At 40.6% G+C, this 23,073-nt stretch overlaps 1 protein-coding gene across 1 annotated transcript; it reads right to left on the bottom strand.

Annotated features, from left to right (window-relative positions):
• Window positions 1-1,967: 1,967 nt before the first annotated feature.
• LOC124072756 (calcium-binding mitochondrial carrier protein SCaMC-3-like) lies at window positions 1,968-20,474 on the bottom strand. Its single transcript, XM_046414404.1, has 10 exons — window positions 19,643-20,474; window positions 13,804-13,927; window positions 13,072-13,159; window positions 11,728-11,839; window positions 11,342-11,500; window positions 10,372-10,524; window positions 10,113-10,226; window positions 8,614-8,781; window positions 8,172-8,322; window positions 1,968-8,057 (listed from the first exon to the last, which is right to left on the bottom strand). The coding sequence occupies exons 1-10, from the start codon at window positions 19,847-19,849 to the stop codon at window positions 7,876-7,878; spliced, it is 1,458 nt and encodes a 485-aa protein (XP_046270360.1). The 5' UTR covers window positions 19,850-20,474; the 3' UTR covers window positions 1,968-7,875.
• Window positions 20,475-23,073: the final 2,599 nt, after the last annotated feature.

Below are 23,073 nucleotides of genomic sequence, written 5' to 3'. Positions count from 1 at the left end.
AAAGAAAGGCCACTACACAAACATTAATCTGCCTGTCTGAGAGCTGGTCTTTACCCAAACACAGACCTCATAAATGTGTTCATTGTTAAACATGCCAAGTGTCCCAGCCCAGCAGGTGACCCTGAATAAACAAGTCAGCCAGGAAACAAGTGCTGTGAGAAGATCATGAAGTTACAGTGTATTATACAGTATACTGTGGTCCCGTAGCAACCTAGATTTATGTGTTAGGGTAGGTTTAAAAGCCCTCACAATCCCTCAAAACTGTTAAATGTTCACTTTGCACTTTCAGGCTGAGAATAAGAACTACTGTGAGCCAGCTGTGAATGATTTAAGTATGTAACACTGGTGCTGTATAAATAATAGTGCTGCGAATGTATTAGACAGCTTACAAGAAGCAAACAAGGCAAGAGGCAGATAAAGTTCATGTGTCGATCAGTCAAAAGGCAGAAACAGAAAGAGAAAGAAAAAAAGGAAGAAAGAAGTGGCTGCATGATTACTGTGAATACCTTTCTTTATATGCACTGGGGACAGAGTAGTTGGCAAAAAGTCCCAACTTCCTGCTCCAATGGGTCTTGGTGTATGCATTTCAACAAGCAGGATCCTCTGGCAGTTCCTATGGCAGATTAGGGCCATCAGCTTTGAAAGCTGAAAGATTCTGTGGTTTGATATCTGGATTCATATTAACTCCTAAGACTCCTAAAAAAGCAACAGATATTACATGTTCCATATGTACCTCTAGGCCTTAAACAGAGGCTGTCCTGATGGTAGCCAGTATAAATCCCCAGCAAAGCCACCGGTCTGCTGCATAATGCCTTCACAGGTGTGGTCACACACATTGGTTCAGTATATGTACATGTGGTGGCTGACTCTTTTACACTCAGACCCTATGATCACATGACTTTAGATAAGGGTTTAATGAAGTGCAATCACAGCTGTAACTTAAATTAGAAGTAGTGAAAGAGTGATCTGGTAAAATGTAGGCTTAAATAAACTTCCTTAACAGATACAGTTCACCCCAGTCAAACATCTTTTACAGATCAGATATATTGTTGTTCAGTATCAAAGTTCACCAGGTTAAACAATTTGGATATGGTATTGTAACAGTGTAACAGTCATCATTCTGTGTCGCTAAGCAACAGTGTCCAGGTGTCCAGTTTCAAGGATGTTTGGTGAAGCTGAATAACACTTTTCAGATGGACATATGATTTTTGATGTACATGATATCTGAGTGATAAATGTCTCTAATAAGTTATGACTGTCCAAAAGTTGCTCTTAGTGTTTGATATGTGCAAGGCTATTTATTTTTACAAATATTTGAACTGATTTTATACTGCAACCATCATGTTGTAGCCATTTTTGCTGTTACCAGAGCTTTTTAGCCTGTTTTAGCTATTTGTTTCAGTTTTTGGGTCCACAAACTCTGATCAAGCTTGTTAGCTGAGAGACACATTTAGAGACTTTTTTTTTTTTTTTTAACAATGCATGTCATGACGTAAGGCTGGATTTAAATTTAAAGCTGAGGTCAAACAACAAAAACAACAGACCATAGTCATAACATCCATCTTAAAGCAAAGAGAAGTAATCCCTTTTCTGACCCCTCCCTTCGTGTCCTAATAAATTTCATACAGTCTTTTAGCAGCTAAAGAGTCAGATATTCTTCTCAGGAGTTGTTGGAGACCAAACCAGAGCTACAAGAAAAGTGAACATTGGACTACAGACACAAACACGTCTCCGACAAATGCTAATGTTATTCTGTGTATCATTCGGATTGGGTGTAAACAGCCAATGACTGTATTTGCTAATGCATGCGCCATGACAACTTTATTAGATGATGCTGTTGTATTTATAGCTTGTTCCTCTGCCTCCTAGTGGCCAGGAATTTAATTGCAGCTTTAAAGATGACCATGTGAAACAACCGTACGACGCTGACACATCCTTTAAGAGCAATAAGAGACCTCTTCTTTGCACAGTGTTATGTTACCGATTTAATTCCAATGTAAAGTGCACTACACATTCAACTGATATAGACTATTTATCAAAACTAGAAAGATCTTTTAGTGACATATGTTATCAAACACTACAACCGCTCTGTCTTTTGGATGGAAAATAGCTCATAGAAGAAAGGCAATACAGTCCTCACACACTGAAACTAGCTGGCTACACTTTGACAAAAGGCTTAGAAACATGCACTCATGCTTTACAAATATAGTATGTCATGCTTGCAAGGCCCCAGCGGCAACAACCATTTATCATTTCAAGTATGCTTGCAAGAGAGGACACCAAAAACTCTTCAGGGAATTAGGCATTCATTAGTATAATAATATAGATCATACATACTTTTCTTTCAATGAAAATAATGCCATTCACAGTCTTTGGGAGTGTATACCACTCCCCTGACATGCATCTTCTTAACTGAACCAAGAAAACTGCTATAACACATTTCTGTGGACTTCATATGTTTTACCTAAATATGATAAAAATCATGCACATACACACTCCATCACTGTTTTCCCTCTTTTCTCTCAAAATTTCGGTTGATTCTGTATTCTGACACTTGCCGATTCAGGTTTTGGCTGAAGCTCCAGTGCAGGGAACAAGAAATAAAATAATTGAAAATAATTCAACATGTTTTAAGCTTATAAAATATATTACAAGTCAGAAAATGAGATATATTGATATATTTGCGATGACTAATCATCTGTCTCCCAGTGTGCCGCGATGCTCACAGAATACACTGGCCCCTAGTTTCATGGCAGAAAACAGGTATGGCAAAGGTATATACAGCAGCAGCAGCGTGTGTTCACTTGGAATTTACTCTCCTGTTTTCATAGGTCCACACTGCCTCCTGGTGTGTTGATCATGATGTGGGTGTTCCACCTACTCTCTACAGCTTTGACTACTAAACCTCCTGTAGTCTGAGCCAGGCTTGTGATGTGGTCGTAAACTCCAGTAAAAGCTAACACATGGAACTTGATTTGGATTATTATGTTCAAACTATTATCCCCACTGCCAAGAACACTCGTCCATATGTGGGTGTTGCAATATACAGTTCTGACAGTAGTTTCTGCTCAGTAGGTGGCTGCAACAGACCAAGATTTGCTGCAATGTGTCAGTAAATGCAGGGGATACTATGGGGCAGCATGGTGAGAGCGCCCAATAGGAGCTAGGTTTTCAGGATGAAAGTTGCTCCACAGACCCAAGCAAATGGGCTCCCACCCTCCTGTAAAGATGAATGTTGTTCTAGTGGGGCTCTGATCTGCTTTGGGCCAACAACCTCCTATGGGTCTGTGGGTGGCCTGAAGCAGGAGAAAGCAAAGAAAGCAAGGACAAAGTAGGAGAGGAAAAATAACAAAAGGGGAGAAGAATACACTCTACACTCAAGGATACACACAATATGCTTAGTAACACTGAATGTAAACTTAACTTGTTTAGAAGAAACTCCACAGGGGACCTTCACCATGTAATCCAGCATGTACAAGAAACTCTAAGTGCTAGAGATGAAATCTCAACAGCTACTGAGATTAGATGCCAACGCATCCATCTCTATGACAACCGAGCAAGCTGCATCTGCTGAAGACCGGGTGATATGGTTGTAGGCAAGCCTTAAGTTGGCAGTGTTTATTTCAAAATAAGATAGTGCTGTAATTACAACACTGGGAAATATCAGTTACTCTCTGTGTCCTCAGTTATCAATGGTAAGCTGATATATGACTGTTAAACATCTGTTAAACTGTGATGAGACTGATAATGTAAGTAGCTGAGACAACCCACACAACTCGTGTTTTGAATTAGGTCCAATTTTTAAGTCTAATTTTGCCCATACTGCTGCGCTACACCACCATGAAACTAGAGTCCTCTTACATACAGCTTACATCACAAGTCGCAGTTATTCTTCACCCGGAGCTTTTTAAGTATTTGGACAGCAATATTTCACAAATTCAAGGTGTTCTATGTCACACCTATGTATTGTTTCGAAGTCAAATGATGAGGGCACAGACACAAAAGGGAATTTTTGTTCAAATACTTAACTGCCCCTGGGCTACTGGTACCAGTTCACATTCATTGTTTTACCACGGTTTGCAATCAGATGCTAAAGACGTGACTAGCCATGAGCAAAACTGTCGGCTCAAACAAGCACTCTAAAAATGTCTTTAGCACATTAAAAGTTTGTCTAGAAAAGTCCACTGAGTAGATAAAGTAGATGCACTTGTATGTGTCAGCTTTCTCTCACTGTATTGAAACACTGACATGGATAGAAATGTTCTGTCCTTTCTGGTTAGATAACACAGAGTTTCTACCAGGTAAACTGTAGGGTTGCTCTGAGACTGATACCAGTATAAGAAATACCTCCCATACAGCCTAAAATGCTGCATCGGGTATCAGGAAGTACACAAATCTGTGCATGGATCTGATACCACAGAATTTACTAGGCCTGAAATCCTGTCACCTGTTTGCAGAAGCACCACTGGTTTCAAAAACAAATCTGATTGTATGTAATCTGAAGAGCAAACAACCCAACTTTTCACTTGATTTATTACCTTGTTGAACAGTTTTCCTATTGAGTTTATGGTGTCATTTGCTAGTTTTAAGTCTTATAATCACTTTGTAAGCTATGCTCCCATTCAGAGTAAAAGCACAACAGAAATAATAAAGAACTGAACTTATTTATGCCATGATCAAGGAGGCATATAACTCAGTACATCTCCTTCCCTTGGGGTGATCTGACCACAACCTGGTGCCTCTCCTGCCTGTATACATTCCTTCAGTAAAAACGCAACCAGCGGTCACTCGCACAGTGAAGAGAAGGTCTGACGAGGCTGAAGATGTTTTAAGGGACTGTTATGACACAACTACGGGGGAAATTCTTTTTGATGACCATAAGGAGGACACTGCATGAATGACTATATTATCAGAACTGTACCTTGTTTTTCTAACAAAGCCTGGATTATTCCTGACTTCAAGGCTCTCCCCAAGGAAAAAAAAAATAGGGCATTCAGGAGGAACAGCTGCAGAGGAACAGTGGTACGGGAGTATAAAACAACCTCTGGCTACAATGAAACCTCAGTCTGCAGTGGACCTGAAGTAGGCAAGTAACCTGAATCTTTTCTTTTACAGGTTTGATCATCATTTGATCCCCTCTTCTGTCCTGTCTTCCCTGCTAAAACCCCCATCCGCTGCCTCTCCTGTATACTGTCCTGCTTCCACCCTGTCTTATGAATGGTCTGGCATGATTGCCTGTAATACGGGGCTTCACATGGAACAGCTCATAGAGTTCAGCTGTCACCTGCCAAAGCTCTCTGACGATTCAGCAATTGATCCAGGGCTTTGTGAACTGGAGCCAGCAGAGCGACACTGGGAAAACCAAAGAGCTGGCGTTGGACTTTCGCAACTGCAAATACCCTCCTCCTGCACCAGTGAATATCCAGGGTTCCATTACTGAGATGGTGAAATCATACAGAAGTACATGGGTGTTCACCTGAACACCTGTATTCTCTGTCTGACAATACAGATACACTCTATAAGAAAGGACAGGGCAGACTGTATTTGATGAGGAGACTCAGGTCTTTCGGAGTGCATGGATGCCCTCCTGAGGGCCTTTTATGATTCTGTGGTGTCATCAGCTGTCTTCTTAGGAGTGGTTCTGCTGGGGCAGCGGCATTTCGACCGATGATAGGAAGAGGCTGATAGGCTGCTTAGGAAGGCTAGCTCTGTCCTGGAGTGCTCTCTCCACCCAGTGGAGTTGGAGGGTAGAAGAAGAATAATAACAAAGCTATCACCCCTGATGGACAACAAGGCACACCCCATGCAGGACACTCTGACAGCACTGAGCAGTTCATTCAGCAACAGACTGCTTCACCGGTGGTGTGTGAAGGAGAAATACTGCAGGTCCTTCCTTCCTGCTGCTGTAGTCCACACTCACTTCACACTTCAATACAATAAACACGTCACTCAGAGCAACATTTCTACCTTTGCAACATGTGCAACATCAACATCCTGTCTGCTGTTTACCAGCCAGCTGTTGGTCCTCTTTTACATTCACTGTTGTTTATTATTTATTTATCTATTTATTGTTGTGTCTTGCCCTGTGTTGTGTCTTATATTATCTTAAAATAGACCATAAAGGGTATGCTTTAGTGCAGAGCTGCCTTGTGACTGACAAGATGCTGGTGTATCTTTGGGTTCTCAGTCAGAAGCAGACAGGGTAGAGGTATGGCAATGTGTATCCTCCCCAGCTTCGGCAACTTGTCCAAGTGTGGTCACTCCTAGCTCCAAAACCCCCCCCCCCCAAAAAAAACACCAAGATGGTGACAGCCATAGTGACAAACTTGAGGCCTCAAAACCATGGCCCACAAACCAATAGGTGATGTCACAGTGGCTCCGTCCCCTCTGCATTATACGGTCTGTGTTCCATTTAAGTATTTTTATGCATATTTTCAATTTGCACACAAAAAAAAAAACGTGGGAGGAAAAACATCAGAGCATTGAGGAGACTGTAACCTTCCTCAAACTAATAAGTGAAAGAAAGAAACAAACAGAAATGCCATATTTCCATCATATTCTCCACAGCTTTTTCAACCATTTGAGGTTTGACTGACACTCTTTTAACTGAACAGAGCTGGATGTAGCTTCAAATTGAGGAAATGCTTAGTTAACTAATATCGGAAACATTGTTTAGTGGCTCAGACCAGAAAATCGCACATGTTGCTCCCAAGCCATTAACACTAATTTATATGTTTATTGTTGTTGTAGAGGTGTATAATTTAGGGAAGTTAAACCACTAAAAGCTCCTATATCTTATATATATATATATATGTATATATATATATACATATATATCTCATACTTACTTGGTGTGGTGTCTGTGGTTGTAATGGCTACATACCCCGGTAGCAACTGAAAAAACATTTAACCAATGTCAATTTGTCATAATGAAGAGTGATTTTAGAGTTTTCAAACTTTCTTCTGCACTGGCCAGTTACATGTTAGGGTCCATGTCTACATTGGCTTTTTAAGCGCCAGTGTCATTTTTCATATTTTCCAAATGAGGAGGGAGGGTGCGTAGCAGCATGTGGTCACCTAAAGAAAAATAGCTGCACCCAGCATCTTTTTTCAGAGTGTTTCACCTATTCGTTTGGGCACTTTGAACACACTTTGAAAAATCTGCTGAAAGTTGAAAATATCTGAAGTCACTGGCCAACCAATCATGTATCAGATGGAGCAGGACTTGTCACTCTGGCAACCCAGAAAATAGAGGAAAAGCATGCAGGATGCTCATCAAAGTGTTGAACTTGAGTTTTTTTTTCTACCAATTTGGCCAGTCAGGCAAATGCAAACATTATTTTGTAATGTAAACTGAGCAACTCTACTCTTTTCCCCAGACATCGTAACTGATATTTCAGAGCATTATCTAACCCTAAAATACTCTCAGCCAAATCGTACCGCTTCCATACTTACATTAAAATGTTGTTATTGTTTGATTGTGTGCCTTGGACTGAGTCAAAATGTTGGTTAAAATTATAAAATTCAAATACAATGGGAGGAAATGCATTTCCTGTACGTATGTGGCATAATGGTGTCAGAGAGGACAAACATTTATCTCATTGCTTTCTCTGGATTCCACAAATGAACGGTATCTACCTGCAAACTACCCACAGACCCAAGCTTGAACCTGATTGACCTGACCTGAGTCATTGGGAAGTGCAGCATACAGGAGTGCAATCCCCATTTGTTAACTGGCTCTTTTGTCCATGCTGCTCATCCTAGACTTCCTTTCTTTTTCTTCAGGTCCGAGGAGTTGCATAACCATCTTTCCTCTGCTTCTTCCATAATGAAGTCCTCCTCTGGCCTTTTCGTCATAGGTCCTTCTTCCTCAGTCTAGTAACCCACACCGAGGACCTTCTTCATGTGCTCATACACCACGTAGGAGATGCTGACAGCAGGAATGACTTTGAGAAAGTTGGGGGTGATACCGCGATACAGGCCAGGTACACCTTCATGAGATATTATGTATTTGAACTGGCCCACCATGGTTAGCTTGGGTTTACCCTCAGTAATGGCTGAAAGAAGAGTAATGATGAAAGGTTACAGAGGCTCGCAAGAAGCAGATTAATTGCTGGATTAGTCATGCTCAGGAACGTTTGAAATCTGTTTGAATCTACAGGATACCTCACCCTGTGCCTGCATGCGTGTCCGAATGAGAGCGAGGGGATAGGATGCCAGCTGGCCACAGGTGCTGGAGATGGTACCACAGCCCAGCAGGACCAAAACTCCTGGATCTGCTGAATCTACACAGTACCTCTGGAGCCAGGCATTCTTCAGAGTCTTAAGAATGAGCCATTATAGTGTTCAGAGAATAAAAAAGGAGAGTGGAGAAAAACAGAGTAAATATAAGGACAGAGGCAAGATACAAAATGGCATAAAAATGTACTTGTTCTCAAACGAACACACTGTTGACAATAACAAAAGTAACAAAATTTTGAGTCCCTGCTTGGAAAGTTGATATTTTGATCAGTCAACAAACAAAGAAACCAACAAACCAACAATCAACAACAACAACAAAAAACCCAAAAACACCCACGTAAAGAAAAACACACCGTAGACACATGCACACACCTCATAAACAGCCAAGTCAATCCCTGCATAGGGAATGATGCCCAGTGTATTTGGCAGGTAGCCCCGGTAGAAAGCCCGTACCCCTTCCGTCTTCAGGATCTGTCTGGCACAATCAGCCATACCTGAGTACTGTCCCGTCTTCCTCAATGTAAGACGAGTCTTCAGCACCTTAACATCAGAGCGGGGCAGGATAATGTTAAAGAAAGTAGAAAAATTCAATGAAAACATGGTTAAAACGGTGAGGACAGATAGGAAAGTCCAGACTGGACAATTCAATTTCAGTTTATTTCTATAGCACCTTATACAATCAAAATTGTCTCTAGATGCTTTACAGAGACCCAGAGCCTGAACCCCCGAGCAAGCAGACAGTGACAAGGAAAAACTCCCTTTTAACAGGAAGAAACCTTGAGCAGGACCCGGTTTGCAAGGGAGAACTATCCTGCTGATAGTCAGCTGGGTGAAGGGGGGGAAGAAGAGGTAGACAGGACAGAGAGGATGTAAGAGAGAGAGAAACATACATGCAATAAACATCATATATTACAAAGGACAAACAGTGAAGTGTGTTTGTATGTTTTGCCATTGCTTACTGCTTACTTCAGTTTAATGAAATCTCCTTCTATGTCACATAGAACAGATGTCAGGACACTCTGCTACATGGTGTAAAACAACAATACTCTGAGTATTCACACAGTCAGGATAGAGTTCACTAAGGGACGTGTGCACACAAGACATCACTGTATCGATAAAACTATCCCATCAGAAAGCTATGATATTCACACACCCTGCACAGCAAGTGAGGAGCTGATTGGCCTTAAGGTCGTACCGATAACACTGTCACAGACCTACTGTACTTTTCTTATTAACTTATACACATGAACTTGATCAATTTTGCTGACCACCATTTAGCTGTAGTGTTTACATGCATGTTTGTTATATAAAAATGTTGCTAACATGATGCCAGAATAACTAGCAGGGATTTCCCCATTACAACACCTAAGCATCTTTTAGCATATTAATTATTGTTCTGGCTGCACAGTTTTATTTTTGTTTTATTTATTTCCAGCATATAACTTTTTTCACAATCCAATTCCAATGTCTGAATAGTGTTTAGAATACAGAGTTCATAATTTTTTTTTGCAAGAGTGTACTTGCTTTCTATTATATTATAATAACATCAATTAATTATTTATTGGACAATATATTTTCCAACAGAAGTAATTACTGTGACAGGCCTAACTGGACCCAATGCTTGGCATTAATAATCTCCAAACATCCTTAATCCAATGAGACTTAATTACTTAATTGTGCTTGCTTTTTCATATGAGTAGGTCTTTCTTTTCTTTTCTTTTTTTTTTTACAAATTTCCTTTTGAAACGTGTGTCATATAAATACAACAAAAAACAGTGTTTAGCTTGCGAAACAGTGACAAAACAATGCAAAATGGCCTTTAAACCCTATCTTAATCTGAGCTTTGCTATTAAGTACAATTTGAAACTGACCTCCATGGGGTAGATGATAGTCTGGGCTGTAGCTCCTGCCAGAGAGCCAGCAATGAACCTCTCTTGTACCCTTAAACTGCTACCATCTTTGCTGCCTCGAATCAGCCATTTGATCTAAATCAAGAGAAGAAACAGGTGGAGGGGAAGGCATTCGGCATGAAAGATGCTGGGAGGGCAAAGAAAAGTAGTAGCAATATGATGTAAAGGCTAGCAGACAGATGCTTTTCTCTTTGACGGAGACCGAGTGGAGTGCACTGACCTGTTCATAGGCCATAAACTTAATGGCAGATTCAGGGGCAATCTTGAGAACATTGATGCCATTTCCCCTCCAAAGTGAGAAGACGCCTCCCTCCTGGACCATCCCCCTAAGTCCGGACCACAAATTAATCCCCCGAGACGTAGAGCCATGTACCTGGTAACAACAAGCACTTCCAGGTCATATTTCATTTGCCGTTTGTGGAAATGAATCAGCAGGAGGTTTGTGAGTGCTGCTGATCAATGCGTCATTCTTTTGTTACCTAACCGGCTAGTGACATTTCAAGCTATCAACACAGGCAGATAGCTGTGTTTTAGCTGGGAGTGCTCCGACCACCCACCTGAACTACCAACCAACATACGCTTTTGTTTCATTTCTGTAACTGACTTTAAGTGAATATCGGCGCAGCATTTGAGGGAAAGAAAGATAGAACATTCTCATTTTTCCACAGAAATGAAAAACAATGATGACTCTGACTCTGTGAATGATGGATCTGCTGAATAGCATTTCCTGCTAACCTCAGTGGTGCCGTATGGACTCACCTCTTGTGGAGATATGGACAGAGTTTGTTTTTGTTTTATGGACAGGCCAAAGTGCAGATATCAAATGCTCAAAAGAGAGAAAACAGTGTGCATATATATATATATATATATATATATATATATATATATATATTCCAGCTATAATGATAATCAGCTTCAAGTCTAAAGTATCATTTAGGTTAAAAATTGTAATACAAATCTCACAGTCGGCTAAACCAAACAACAGAGGCTGTGGATAAGATGCAGTTGGCTAATATTGTAGCTTCACTGTGTGCGAGTGTGGACAAGTGTTCCCAATACATGTATTGACATACTATTAAACACAATGTACAATGTATGTAGCTTATATTAATGTGCTGAGAAATTTCTTCATCACTTTAACTGTATGTGTAACTAACGAGGTTTGTGGGAGTGGAAGCGAAATGGCCCACCTGCAGGAAAACTTTGAGACGGTCCAGAGGAGCAGTCCCTGTCCGGGACACAGCTCCCGCCATTGCACCAGCAACCAGTTGCCTCCACACCAGACCTGACCGCCGCTCCTGCTCTGAGAACTCATCTGGCACCGTCAGTTGTTCCCCAATGTCAAACATCTGTGACAGCATTAAAAAATTAAAGGGGCAATCTGTTTTTGTTTTGTTTGTTTTTTTTTTGCAGAGGTGTTATCACAACGACATGTGCTGTTTAGTCACTCTTGTGTGTTCAGTCTCAGCTGTCTTTTCCTGTTTTGTTTTGTTACGCTACATATGTCCCATTCTCAGGTTCACACAAGTGTAAGGTCACTGTCAGTATCATTAACTGGAACAAGTTGGTGACTCACATGGGAGTGTTTCCAGTAGTGGACAATCTCCTCCATGTTGTGGAAAGGATTGAACAGGAAGTGATCACGCCATTCAGTCCAGTCTACCGTCATAGTGCCATCCCTGTCCATACTGGAAGCAAGCGTTACAGCAGGAAATTAGAACACACACAGTAGTGGCATTGGTGGGATCACTCACGACTTTTCAGTAGTCAAAGACAAAAGCATCTTAAATGGCTGTTGGGTAGATTGTCATGACATTCAGTGTGGACTGGAGAGCAACTTCATCCTTCAGCTCACGTATTTAAAGTTGCATCAGAGCACTGAACCTGCAACATAGACTTGGGTCAATGCTTGTCACTCTCCTGTTCAAGGTCAGTTTATTAGTTTGACTTCTGTTGACCTTGATGATAAAGGAGTAGGCTACAAATGTACATATTTTTGATGTTTGATAAATCAGTATGACTGACAAAGGTCGAAGTTCTCCCTCCCAAAACAGGGCCACAAAACTAATCCCAAGCTCAGGTAGACGTCAGCCAGTCTGTACACACAAATCTGTGTGACAATGGTTATGTAGGACCTTTCAAAGCTTTGTAAACACAAACTCAAATGAGTGCTTTTTATCCCACACTAACACATATATGGTTACATCTTCTTTTTTGCTGACACTACTTCTGACTGACATCACTTCCTCATTACTGGGTGTTCCAGAGACATCCCTACTTGATTTTTTGTGTGTGTTCTTTTCTTCCAGCCTTGCTAAAATCCAAGTTGTAGTGAAATATTGGTAAAGCCTCCCTTTGACACAACATGAATATTTAAAATATATGTATATGGGCTCTGCATGAAAATGTTTTCACAGACAGATATTTATAATCTGTTATCCTACAGAGTGGCATGTTTATGTTTGGGGTTATGTTTGGTCAGTTAGATACCACGGAGCTCAAAATCCCTGTTCTGAATAATTAATAATAAAGTAATCAGAGTAATTTGGGATCTGGGAGGTATAGGCTAGAGCTGTGTAAAAGGTCCTGCAAACTCCACTTGCAGATACAGAGCAGATGAAAATCCAGTGTATTTAACAAGGCTTTACAGCCTGGGTCTGTGAGACCACAAACACAAGTAATGTGACATTTTCTGGAGCAGATTTCTGAAATATGTCATCATTCAAAACCTTTTTTAGAAGAAGTTCTCATAATGTTAGAAAAAGTTTAAAAGAACCAATTTAGGAAAATTATTAGAAGAACGCTTTGAGCTGTTAAAAAGAACCCAGCCCTTCCTAGATCCCAAATTCAATGCTAGTATTGTTGTATTTTTTCTGTCTTTCTGTCTTCTCTCTCTCTCTCTCTCTCTCTCTCATTGTACCTCTGCAGTATTCTGGAGGCCTGCTCCATGGTGATCTCCACTCCAAGCTTGTGCAGTAAATGCTGGATCTCTCCAACATCAATTCGACCTATGAGAAAAAAACAGAGGGGTATTACAGCTTTGTAAACAGTATGGTCACATTGTGGGGACATGCTTCATGCGCTTAAAAGGTGAAGACATGGTTTAAGGTTGGGAAAAAGTTGGGTTTAGGTTAAGGTTAAGACAAGAATTGAGGTTAGCCAAGTAGTGGTTAGGGTTAGGGTAATGCTCTGAGAAATCAATCAAGTCTAATGTCTAATGTCCCCCAGAGTGATGGAAACACAGCTCTGTGTTTGTGTGTGTGCGTGTGTGTGTGTGTGTGTGTGTGTGTGCACGTGGGCGTGTATTCCTGTAGTTGTCAGGACAAAAATCTGTTTACACAGTCACATTGTGAGAACCCGCCTTATTGATGGGGACAAAATGCAAGTCCCTGAAATTTAATCACGTTAGGCTGAGGACTTGCTTTAAGTTTAGGTTGAGGTTAGGGTTAGGGTTAGGTTAAGGTAAAGGTTAGGACTAGGCAAGTAATGTTTATTGTTTTAGTTAGGTGGTGGTTAAACTTCCAGGAAATGAATGGAAGTCTATGTGATGTCCCCAAAAGGGACGGAAACACTACTGTGTATGTGTATGTGTATGCGTGTGTGTGTGTGTGTGTACCCATGCCAAATGCATGGGTGTTTGGCATGCCCACACCATCATTGTTGCGGTCAACACTGTGGAACATGAGCCACAGCCTCTTCTCATGAGCCCGCAGGTACTGGGAAAACTCCTGGAAGTCCAGCAGACCATCATGGTTGATGTCACTCTCGAGGACTATCTGCAGGAGCAGAGGCAGACTGTCAGTCATTCAGCAGGGAGTACACACAGATTAAGGTGGGATGGAGCACGGATAGATGGCGGAGGAAGGGGTGTACAGATGCAGTTGTGATGATAGTCTAAATGGCATGGAAGTGACAGTGGTCAGGGGGTGTACAGGGAGTGCAACAGATGCACAACAGTGGGGAGAGAAGAGGACAGGATGTAAGGCACTGCGCTCCCTGTGACAGTCAAGAAGTAAACCACATCTTACCTGGCTGAAAACATAATCTCCCCTCTCTTGATTAGGACAGAGAGAGAGAGAAAGAGAAACAAAGAATACTAGTTCCTGTGCACAGAAGGGTGGAAAAACACACTCATATACTGTTACTGTTCTACACCCTCACTGAAGTACAAGTACAGTTTGTAGTGTAGTAACATTTAAATTAAAAACTGAAAAGGTGAATGACAGTGTAAAGGTCTTGATCACTCACAAAAAGTAAATACATCTGTGTAATATTTGTATTTTTATTTTAAATTGTTTTTAATCTTCTATTTTTGTAATTGTATTTTTTTTTTTTTTGCTTTTCTGTTACGTTTGCTTAGCAACTGTGCAGTCAAAATAAAATGCAGTCAAAACTTATGATCTTAAGGTTACACTAGCACTGGTAACTTGAATTAATTAGCCGGAAATATAGCAAACACTAATTAGAACACTAATTCTCTAATTAGAACTTTGTCTTTTGAGTGAGCGCAAAATATCCTGGAGGTTAATAGGAATATATTTGTAAATTAAAGCATTAAAAAAATGAGGTGCAGCATGTAACAACTGAATAACTGCCAATAACAGCCATGTATAGCTGCTAGATACAAGCTTCTAGCAGCTGTTAGCTAGATAACTCAGTTATCCATGCACCTAGCGGCCCTATTAACTGACTTGAGTCTGCTTAGACCAGATCACTGGGGCAGCGTAGGTGCTTAGACTGGCAAAGGAGCCTGATTTGGATACGGTTTTGGTAATGCGATCCTACCTAGAATCCAGAATGAATGATTAGCTCTGTATTTTAAAACTCGAAGCCACCTTAGAGATTCGATAAATAATAATAAATGGCACATATTTAATTAGTATTTTATTCAATGCTTGTACATTAAAGTAACAGCAAAGTAACAAACCATGCCAAAACAATATCCATTTTAAATTAAACTATTAACCAATGCAGCCAGGAGTGCAAATATCCCCCCTGAGTCACTATACAGTTTGTCCCTCCTGAGCCACTGTCACTCTACAGTTGTAGCGCTTCCCACTTATGCATTTTCAGTTTGTTTGATACGACATATAAGCATCAAGAGGACCGCACCTCACACTGCCTTTCCTTTCCTGCGTACTCCTTCTGGTGTCCCTCTGTAACTTTAGCCTAGAAGTGAACGTGAATAATACGCAAGCTGATTTCACATCTGTATTCGTGAAATGTGATATCACTTTGACCAGGAGATGAAGGTCTAGCCTATACCAAATGCAAATCCAGATTCTGTAATGCTGATCATGATCCTGTCTGAAAATTCTTTGAAAAAACAGGGCAAAACCGAGAGGATCAGGTTTATCTGATAGTGAGAAAATGGATTAAAAGGCATTAATTCTGATCAGGATGAAAGGTTTTTGAAATACTTGACCCAGGACTCAGGGTATAACAAAGACATGGCAGATATACAGCCCATGGAGCCAAAATATTTTCACATCTGACTCAGTAAATTGAGGATTTATTTTGACTGATACAGAGTGGACGATTGTTTGAACAATGGAAAGACAAATCAAGATGGTTTTGGTGTGCTTTATTTCTTGAATGTCTCATTTGAATGGAATGTGTGTTACGATGAGTTAACAGGACAGTTAAGCTTCTCTTAGTCTGAGAAACATTAATTCAGAAAGCGTACAGCTGTATTTTTCTGTTTAAAAAGGAAAATAGTTGTGAAAATATTTTTTTTCTTGATGTTTACTTATTTATTAGTCCTTGTGAAACTTTCCAGAAGAAGTTTCCAGAGAAGTTTCCATCTGTATGCTAAAACTTACAAGGGGTTGTTTGACTATCGCCTCTAGAGGTACAAAGTGGTATTACAAGACAGAATGAGCAGGGACTAGCTGGTTAGCATGCTAACTTCAACAGATATCTCTGCAACGCAATGCATACGCATCTTTGGCAAAACTTCAACACTGTTGATAATTTTAGTTCAGTTTTTAATTTTTTAAAACTAAAATTCATCCACACATGTAACATACGCACCTTCAAATGACAAACAAAAAATGTTTTACACCTTGGCACCTGCTTAGCCACACATGTGGACCTAATAATCTACTCTATTACAGGTTCTGCATTAATCATATCAACTGTTACTGTTTGATGGACATTTCAGTCTGTAGTGCATAAAACATGTAGAGCGACATGAGAGTCACAACTCAGTAAGCATGAGTGTGCAGGTGTTTGTGCCACAGAAATATTCAGGCGATAAGTAGAAATAACAAGAAAATGCATGACTAATTTCCTAAAAAAAAATGAGAACCAACCAGGCAAACTGACACTTGATGGAAACTGTTTTGCAAATGTCTTTTAAAATAGTCCTGGAGGCCTTAGATTTTAGATGCCATATTATGGTAGCATCCTCAGCTCAGTTCTGGATAAAGCAAGCTCCTGTGTCCTCTCTACTTCATTTCCTGTCTGTATCCCTACTATATCCAACAAACCTATCAAATAAATGTTACACAAACCATTTAACCACTTAACAACAAAAACAACAACATTATAATAATATGAACATTTCTATATGCTAACTTTTCATTCACATTCATCATCTTCTGCTCTAAACTGGCAGCAACAGACTGTCAACAAATGAAAACACGGCTCTGGATTTAAGGAGGTTGTGTTTTCAGTCACATTTGTTTATTTGTTACTAGGATACCTAAAAATCTGTCAACAGACTTCAGTGAAGATGTGAGGGATAGGCCACAGTGCAAGGAAAAATGGTTTGGTGCAGATCTAGAATTTCTTTATATAATTTTCTCTCAGCCTTTGGCCCCTGATGTGATTGTTCAGTGATTAACAATAAGTAGAAACTGTTCCAAGTCAAACTCAAACTAATATACCTATTTTAAATGGCCTATTGAGCCCCTCAACCCTCAGATGTAGAAAAATGTCCTGCTCACTTTTACTTCAGGTACTTTGGACTAGTTTGTTGGGAACACTTGTCGACCACTAAGCACCATTGAATGTAAGTACCCTCAAAAAGTCAGTTTTTCAGCTAATTACCCTCCCGCTGTGTTTGTTTTTGGACTTTTAAACTTGTGAGAACCACTGTTAGGCTTAGAGAATGAGGACACGTCTGTGAAGTGAATCAAGTCATTTTTTTCCGGGGGGTTTATGTATAATTAGCCCTTTATGACACTCATCAACACAGCTTCAACGCATTTATTAAGAATGACAAGTAGCTTACAGGCAATGAGGGAGTAAGGAAAGTGATTGCAAAGAAAAATCTACTTTTCCTGTGTTTGCGCCACTGATTAATGGAAAAAAAATGATGTAGCCTCTTGTCAGTTGTTTAGATTAAATGCAAAAATGATTCAGTCTTACAGAGTACAGACAGAAAAGGATGCTGCATCAGGGTAGGGTAGGAGAGTCATGCAGCCATCTTCATGAGCATTCAAATGACTATCTGCCTTGTACTCAAAGACAAAGATAAGTATATAATATTAAAGTGAGAGTCAGACTGACAAATCAGTTGTCAGCCAAGGTCAGCAGTGTAGCAGGTTTATTTTACAGATGTTAAAATATTCATCCACAACGGCTTAGAGGCCTCTGCAAACTGGGACAGGTTTTCTTTATATAGTGTTGTAACCGGGCCACGCAAATGAGCGACTGATCCGCAAAAAGCTTGATTAATGATAAGAAATGACCCAAATGGACTCGACTGGGCTGTTTTTAACCATACTGTTAATTTTTAAAGGCAGAAAATATTTTATGCCACAATTACCTCCAAAAGTCTGTGACAGGATTCTCAGTATTTCAAATACCACACGATACTGTATACTGATGAAACTCTCTAAGAGTAGACTTAACTTTGAAATCCTTTTTGTGCATCCCTTCAGAAATGGCTGTCCACACACACACACACACACACACACACACACACTGGGGCATCTCAGCTGCTCTGTGGAGACAGACCGCTGACACGATCTCAAAACTTCAAGCCGTGTTCCGAAATATGTGAAACTCTGTGTGAAAGTTTGAAGGAAGAGTTGAACTATTTTGATTTACTTTAGCTGTCAGTAATCCTGTGGCACTGACTCTATGGTGGCTGGGAAAACAAGAGCGTAACCCCACACAGTGCTGTCAGCGCACTCATGTTTTATTGAACGGCATGTCGACACAGGTGGTGTATTGGAAAAGTCTACTAATGTAATTAGGAAAGTTACTACGTGAGTGAACTCGATTAAAAATGCTATGTTTGATGATGATATAAAAACTATTGACATCGCAGCCTTGTTGGGAGATGGTGACCATCCATGAACCATCCACTACTTCTTCCATCTGGACCATCCGGGGTTGCACTGCACTCACCAGTGAACAAGACTGTTTCAAAATTAGTCTTCATGTATTTCTGGGCCCACTGCAGCCGTTTCTGCTTGTGAGCATTGTTTAGGGGTGGCCCAATAGAAGGTTTATGCATAACTGCAAGCCTCTGGAGGATCCTACACCTTGATGTTTGTGGGACTCCAGAAGCACCAGCAGCTTCGAATACCTGTTTGCTGCTTTGTAATGGCATTTTAGCAGCTGCTCTCTTAATCCAACGTATTTGTCCGGCAGAAACCTTCCTCATCGTGCCTTTGTCTGCACGAACCCGTGTGTGCTCCGAATCAGCCACAAAACAGTGCGATGATCACGCTTAAGTTTTCGTGAAATGTCTAAGGTTTTCATTCCGTGTCCAAGGCATTCAACTATTTCACACTTTTCAGCAGCAGAGAGATCCTTTTTCTTTCCCATATTGCTTGAAAATGTTGGTCTGCGTCCTTCTTCAGTAGTTTTTCCTTTAATTGGACTCACCTGGCAAACTAATTATCACAGGTGTCTGATATTGATTTCAGTGATCCAAAGAGCCCTGAGACACAATACCATCCATGAGTTTAATTGAAAAACTTTATGACACTTACATACAATTAATAATTTGGAACGCAGTGTAGCTTTAAAATACAGCTTATCGGTCTCATTGATCACTAATAACGGGTATTGGAAGAGAATTTTTTTGCTTTTTTTAAATCTCAAGCCTTTAAGAATTAGTTACAGCCTTTTTACATTTACCTTGAGACACAGTGAACGCATAAAAACATTTACTTTTGCGACGAGGGAGATACAGTATGAGTAATGACCATACAAGCACGCAAAGCCGCCTCCCGTCTTAATCATCATTCATATATAGGAACAGACAGGACTGAAGGCTGCACATTATGTTGTGGCTTCGTTTTATGGTACGTATTTTTTGTATTGTAGGCTACGTTTTCCTGTCTGCTATAGCAATTTGCCACTTCATCACTGCAGGACTTCCCCACTCCGATAATAAAGCAGATGCTAATTGGACAGAGGACTCTCCATGTCAAGCCTGCATGTGTGTTAGAGCTGAAGTGTGTGTGTGTGTGTGTGTGTGTGCACCTGCCCCCAAAAGCATCAACTTGCTTCTCTGGTGGTTGTCTCACCTCTTCTGCATGTCCCTGATGTAAACCGCGAGCTGCAAGTGCGGTCCTCAGTTCACTGATGTCAACTCTGCCATCTTTATTCAAGTCCAGCTGCTCGAACAGCTCCGCATATCTCCTCTCTCTGTCCGGGTCCAGAGACGTATCTCCGTTTTCCTCCTTTCCTCCGCGGCGAGATGGGACGCAGAACCGCTCCTCGTCTTCGCCCATGTGAAAGAGAGAAAAACGGTTTTCTGTAGTTGTCGACTGCTAATTTCACGGCCGAGCATAACACTCTCACAACCCACGCAAGTCCGAGGTTTGTCCTTGTTTCCAGAGAGAACGGGTCGCTACCTCACACCATAACAGAAACCGAAATGACCAAAAGGAGGAGACCCAAACGTGACTGCGCTGTTCGTCCGCCTCTTCCGCTGAGGAATTTCTCTCTCAGGTGGATGGATAAATGGTTGGATGATGGAAGTGGCTTAAACGAGCTCTCGTCAGTTTAATCCCCGTGTCGTTTAGGCTACATAGCTAGCATGCTCTATCACACCGGCACGCGCAAATCCGTCAACTCGTTAAGATGAATTAAAGTTTTCGTCATAGGAGGAGCTCGCGAATGAGCGGCCGGTTTTACCGCAGTCTCTCAAAGCAGTGCTGATACATCTGTGCGCGCGCGAAAAGCCCGCGGTCGGCTCGTATTGCCGTATTATTTCTATTTCGCAACCAGCAAAGATCAGATAAAACACATCAAGATGAGAGAAAATGACTAAAATACGTTTATGTCCACACGTGAATCCATCCACTCTCTGTGACTTCACGCAGCTCTGCCGCATCACGCGATACGCACGGCATCTTCAGCGCGCGCGCTCTCAGCAGCTCTCGCGGCACGCTCCAGCGCAGGGACGGTGAGTCACAGGGTATTGAGTTCAAACCTTTTACTACAGTTACGTGGACGAGAAGCGTGACTTTGTTTGACCCACTACGCAGAGAATTAAGTAGCTCAGGGGGCGTTCGAGAGTCACAACAAAAATCCGTCAAAAAATAAACTAGTATTTTAAATGGTTATATTCCACATCCTAAATCACCATTTCAAGCAATAAATCAGTCTCTTTTTTTGTTTAATTGTGGGTTGTTTGGGTTCTGCAATTAAATACAAGCCGATTCCAGTACACACACACACACACACACATATATATCCTTATTTAATGAATACTAAAGAACCACCATAAAGCCATAACCATGCGAGTATGCTGCTATATTATTGCATAAATAATAATAATGCAACACCGAATGGCCCTTTTCCAATTCTTTTCTGATAAGCTATTTTAAATATTCTGCATTTTGTTGCTGTAGTTTACTTCTGTTCTTTTACTTGAGTAAGATATTGAATGCAGTGCTTTGATTTGTAATGGGATTTTACTCACATTGCAGATGTTGAAGTTGTACATAAAGTACATTCAGTATATTATAACAATAATGCCAATACCTTAAGTGAAAGATCTAACTACTTCTTCCAACACTGAAGATGTGTTATTAGCAGTCCTATAGATCACCGTGTGAGTAAAATGAGCCACTGATACCTTATTAGCTATTAATAGCAATTATTAATGGGGATTTAAAGTTGTGACGTGCAGCAAAGCCACTAAGCTGCCATTGATCCAGTGAAAAGTAGGGATCAGACACATTGTTCCTTCGCGGTATGTCCATATGTTAGGTCCAGCCTCTCGGTTTTCATCCACAAAGAAAAACATATGTGCCTGTGGCAATAAATGTATAGCTTTATCAAGCTCCGTGGGAACTCACGGTATGCGACAGTTCTCACGTAGTTTGGTCATTTAATGTCATTTATTTCACTTCCTGCCTCCAGCACGGTGGCAAAACAGACATCACAACCATACATCTCAAAACATTAGATCATTTAACATTTTATTGTCATCGGAGGACTAAATGTGAAATCCATCGTATTTTTGAGAACTCACCATCTCACAAGTTGTTTTATTCACCAGTAGGAGATAAGAAGATGTGAAAAGACACCAATTAAACACTGAGCGTAGAATACTTTCTTTTATGGTGGGAAATATACTCAGTATCTAAAGTAGAGGAAGTCAGAAGTTTTAACACTAGTCTGTAAAGCACTGTTTCACTGACCCCTTGTGGCTGAAAGTTTCAGTTGCAGAAATGTGCTCTACAATCAAGCAAATATTTGATTTTCAGGCGGTGTTAAGTTACTTTTTACAGTATGGGAGGGAACTAACAGCCTTCCAAGTGACTGTGGTGCAGCTCATTTGTAGTGAGTGTGTTTCCAGTTATGGATTATGAACACACTCCATTTTTAATGTCGTCTTCTCTGTATCTCCTTTGTGGATTCACAGTTAACTGTGATGTAATCATTCACTGCCACCAGAAAATAAACATATGTGAATGAATGAAAAGTGTTGAATGGGTGGGATTATGGAGGTATGGAGTGGTAGTTCGATAGCAGAGTCAGACATATGCAAAAGAAGAAAAGTGGATTAAGAAAGAACAATATCTGAACAGCAAAGTAATGACATAAAATAATTAGCATGTTTGCTGAACATTTGCATCTCATTCAACAGTGACTAAAGCTTTAGAAAATAAGGTAGGAAAGGTTTCTGCAAAGAGTCAACAATCTTAACCTTAATCAAAGACAGGTTGTCAGGAAAATCAATTCCTTGTATTATGTTGAAATATATTGGATATTGTATACACTACATGGACAAAATTATTGGGACATCTGACCATTTCACCAACAGGGACTTTAATCACATTACCTTCTAAATACATAGACATTGATATGGGGTCGGTCTCCCCTTTGCAGCTATAACACCTTTCACTCCTTTGGGAAGGCTTTCTGCAAGATTTTGGAGTGTTTCTCTGAGAATCTTTACCCATTCATGTAGGAGAGCATTTGTGTGGTCAGGCACTGATGTTGGTTGAAAAGACCTGGTTCGCCATCCCCACTTCATCCTAAAGGTGTTGGATGGGGTTGAGGTCAGAGCTCTGTGTGAGCCAGTCAAGTTCTTTCACACCAAACTCATCCATGTCTTTATGGACCTTGTTTGTGCTCTGGGGAACAATGGAATAGAAAAGGACCTTCAACAAACAGTTACCACAAAGTTGGAAGCATAGTCTTGGTATGGTGAGGCATTAAGATTCCTCTCCACACTAAGTAAGGGGCTGAGCCCAACCTCTGAAAAACAGTCAAATATCACACCTGAATTCAATAATAAAGAGGTGTGTGTCGGTACTTTTGTACTTTTCGATATAGGGCATTACTAAGGAGTCCAAAAATTTGCCCATGAATAGGTGAAGGCATTCACATTGATATGTAAAGAACAAGAAGAAGAAAAGGAGTATGTCAAATTATCATGTCAAGGATGAGATTCGGTCACACTAACCTGAATAGCACATTATACACTATGACTATGAAG

Source organism: Scatophagus argus, chromosome 16 (genome assembly GCF_020382885.2).
Source record: "Scatophagus argus isolate fScaArg1 chromosome 16, fScaArg1.pri, whole genome shotgun sequence".
Taxonomy (NCBI): Eukaryota; Metazoa; Chordata; class Actinopteri; family Scatophagidae; genus Scatophagus; species Scatophagus argus.
The sequence above is the reverse complement of the archived record's forward strand: the minus strand, read 5'-3'. Positions and strand labels throughout refer to the sequence as shown.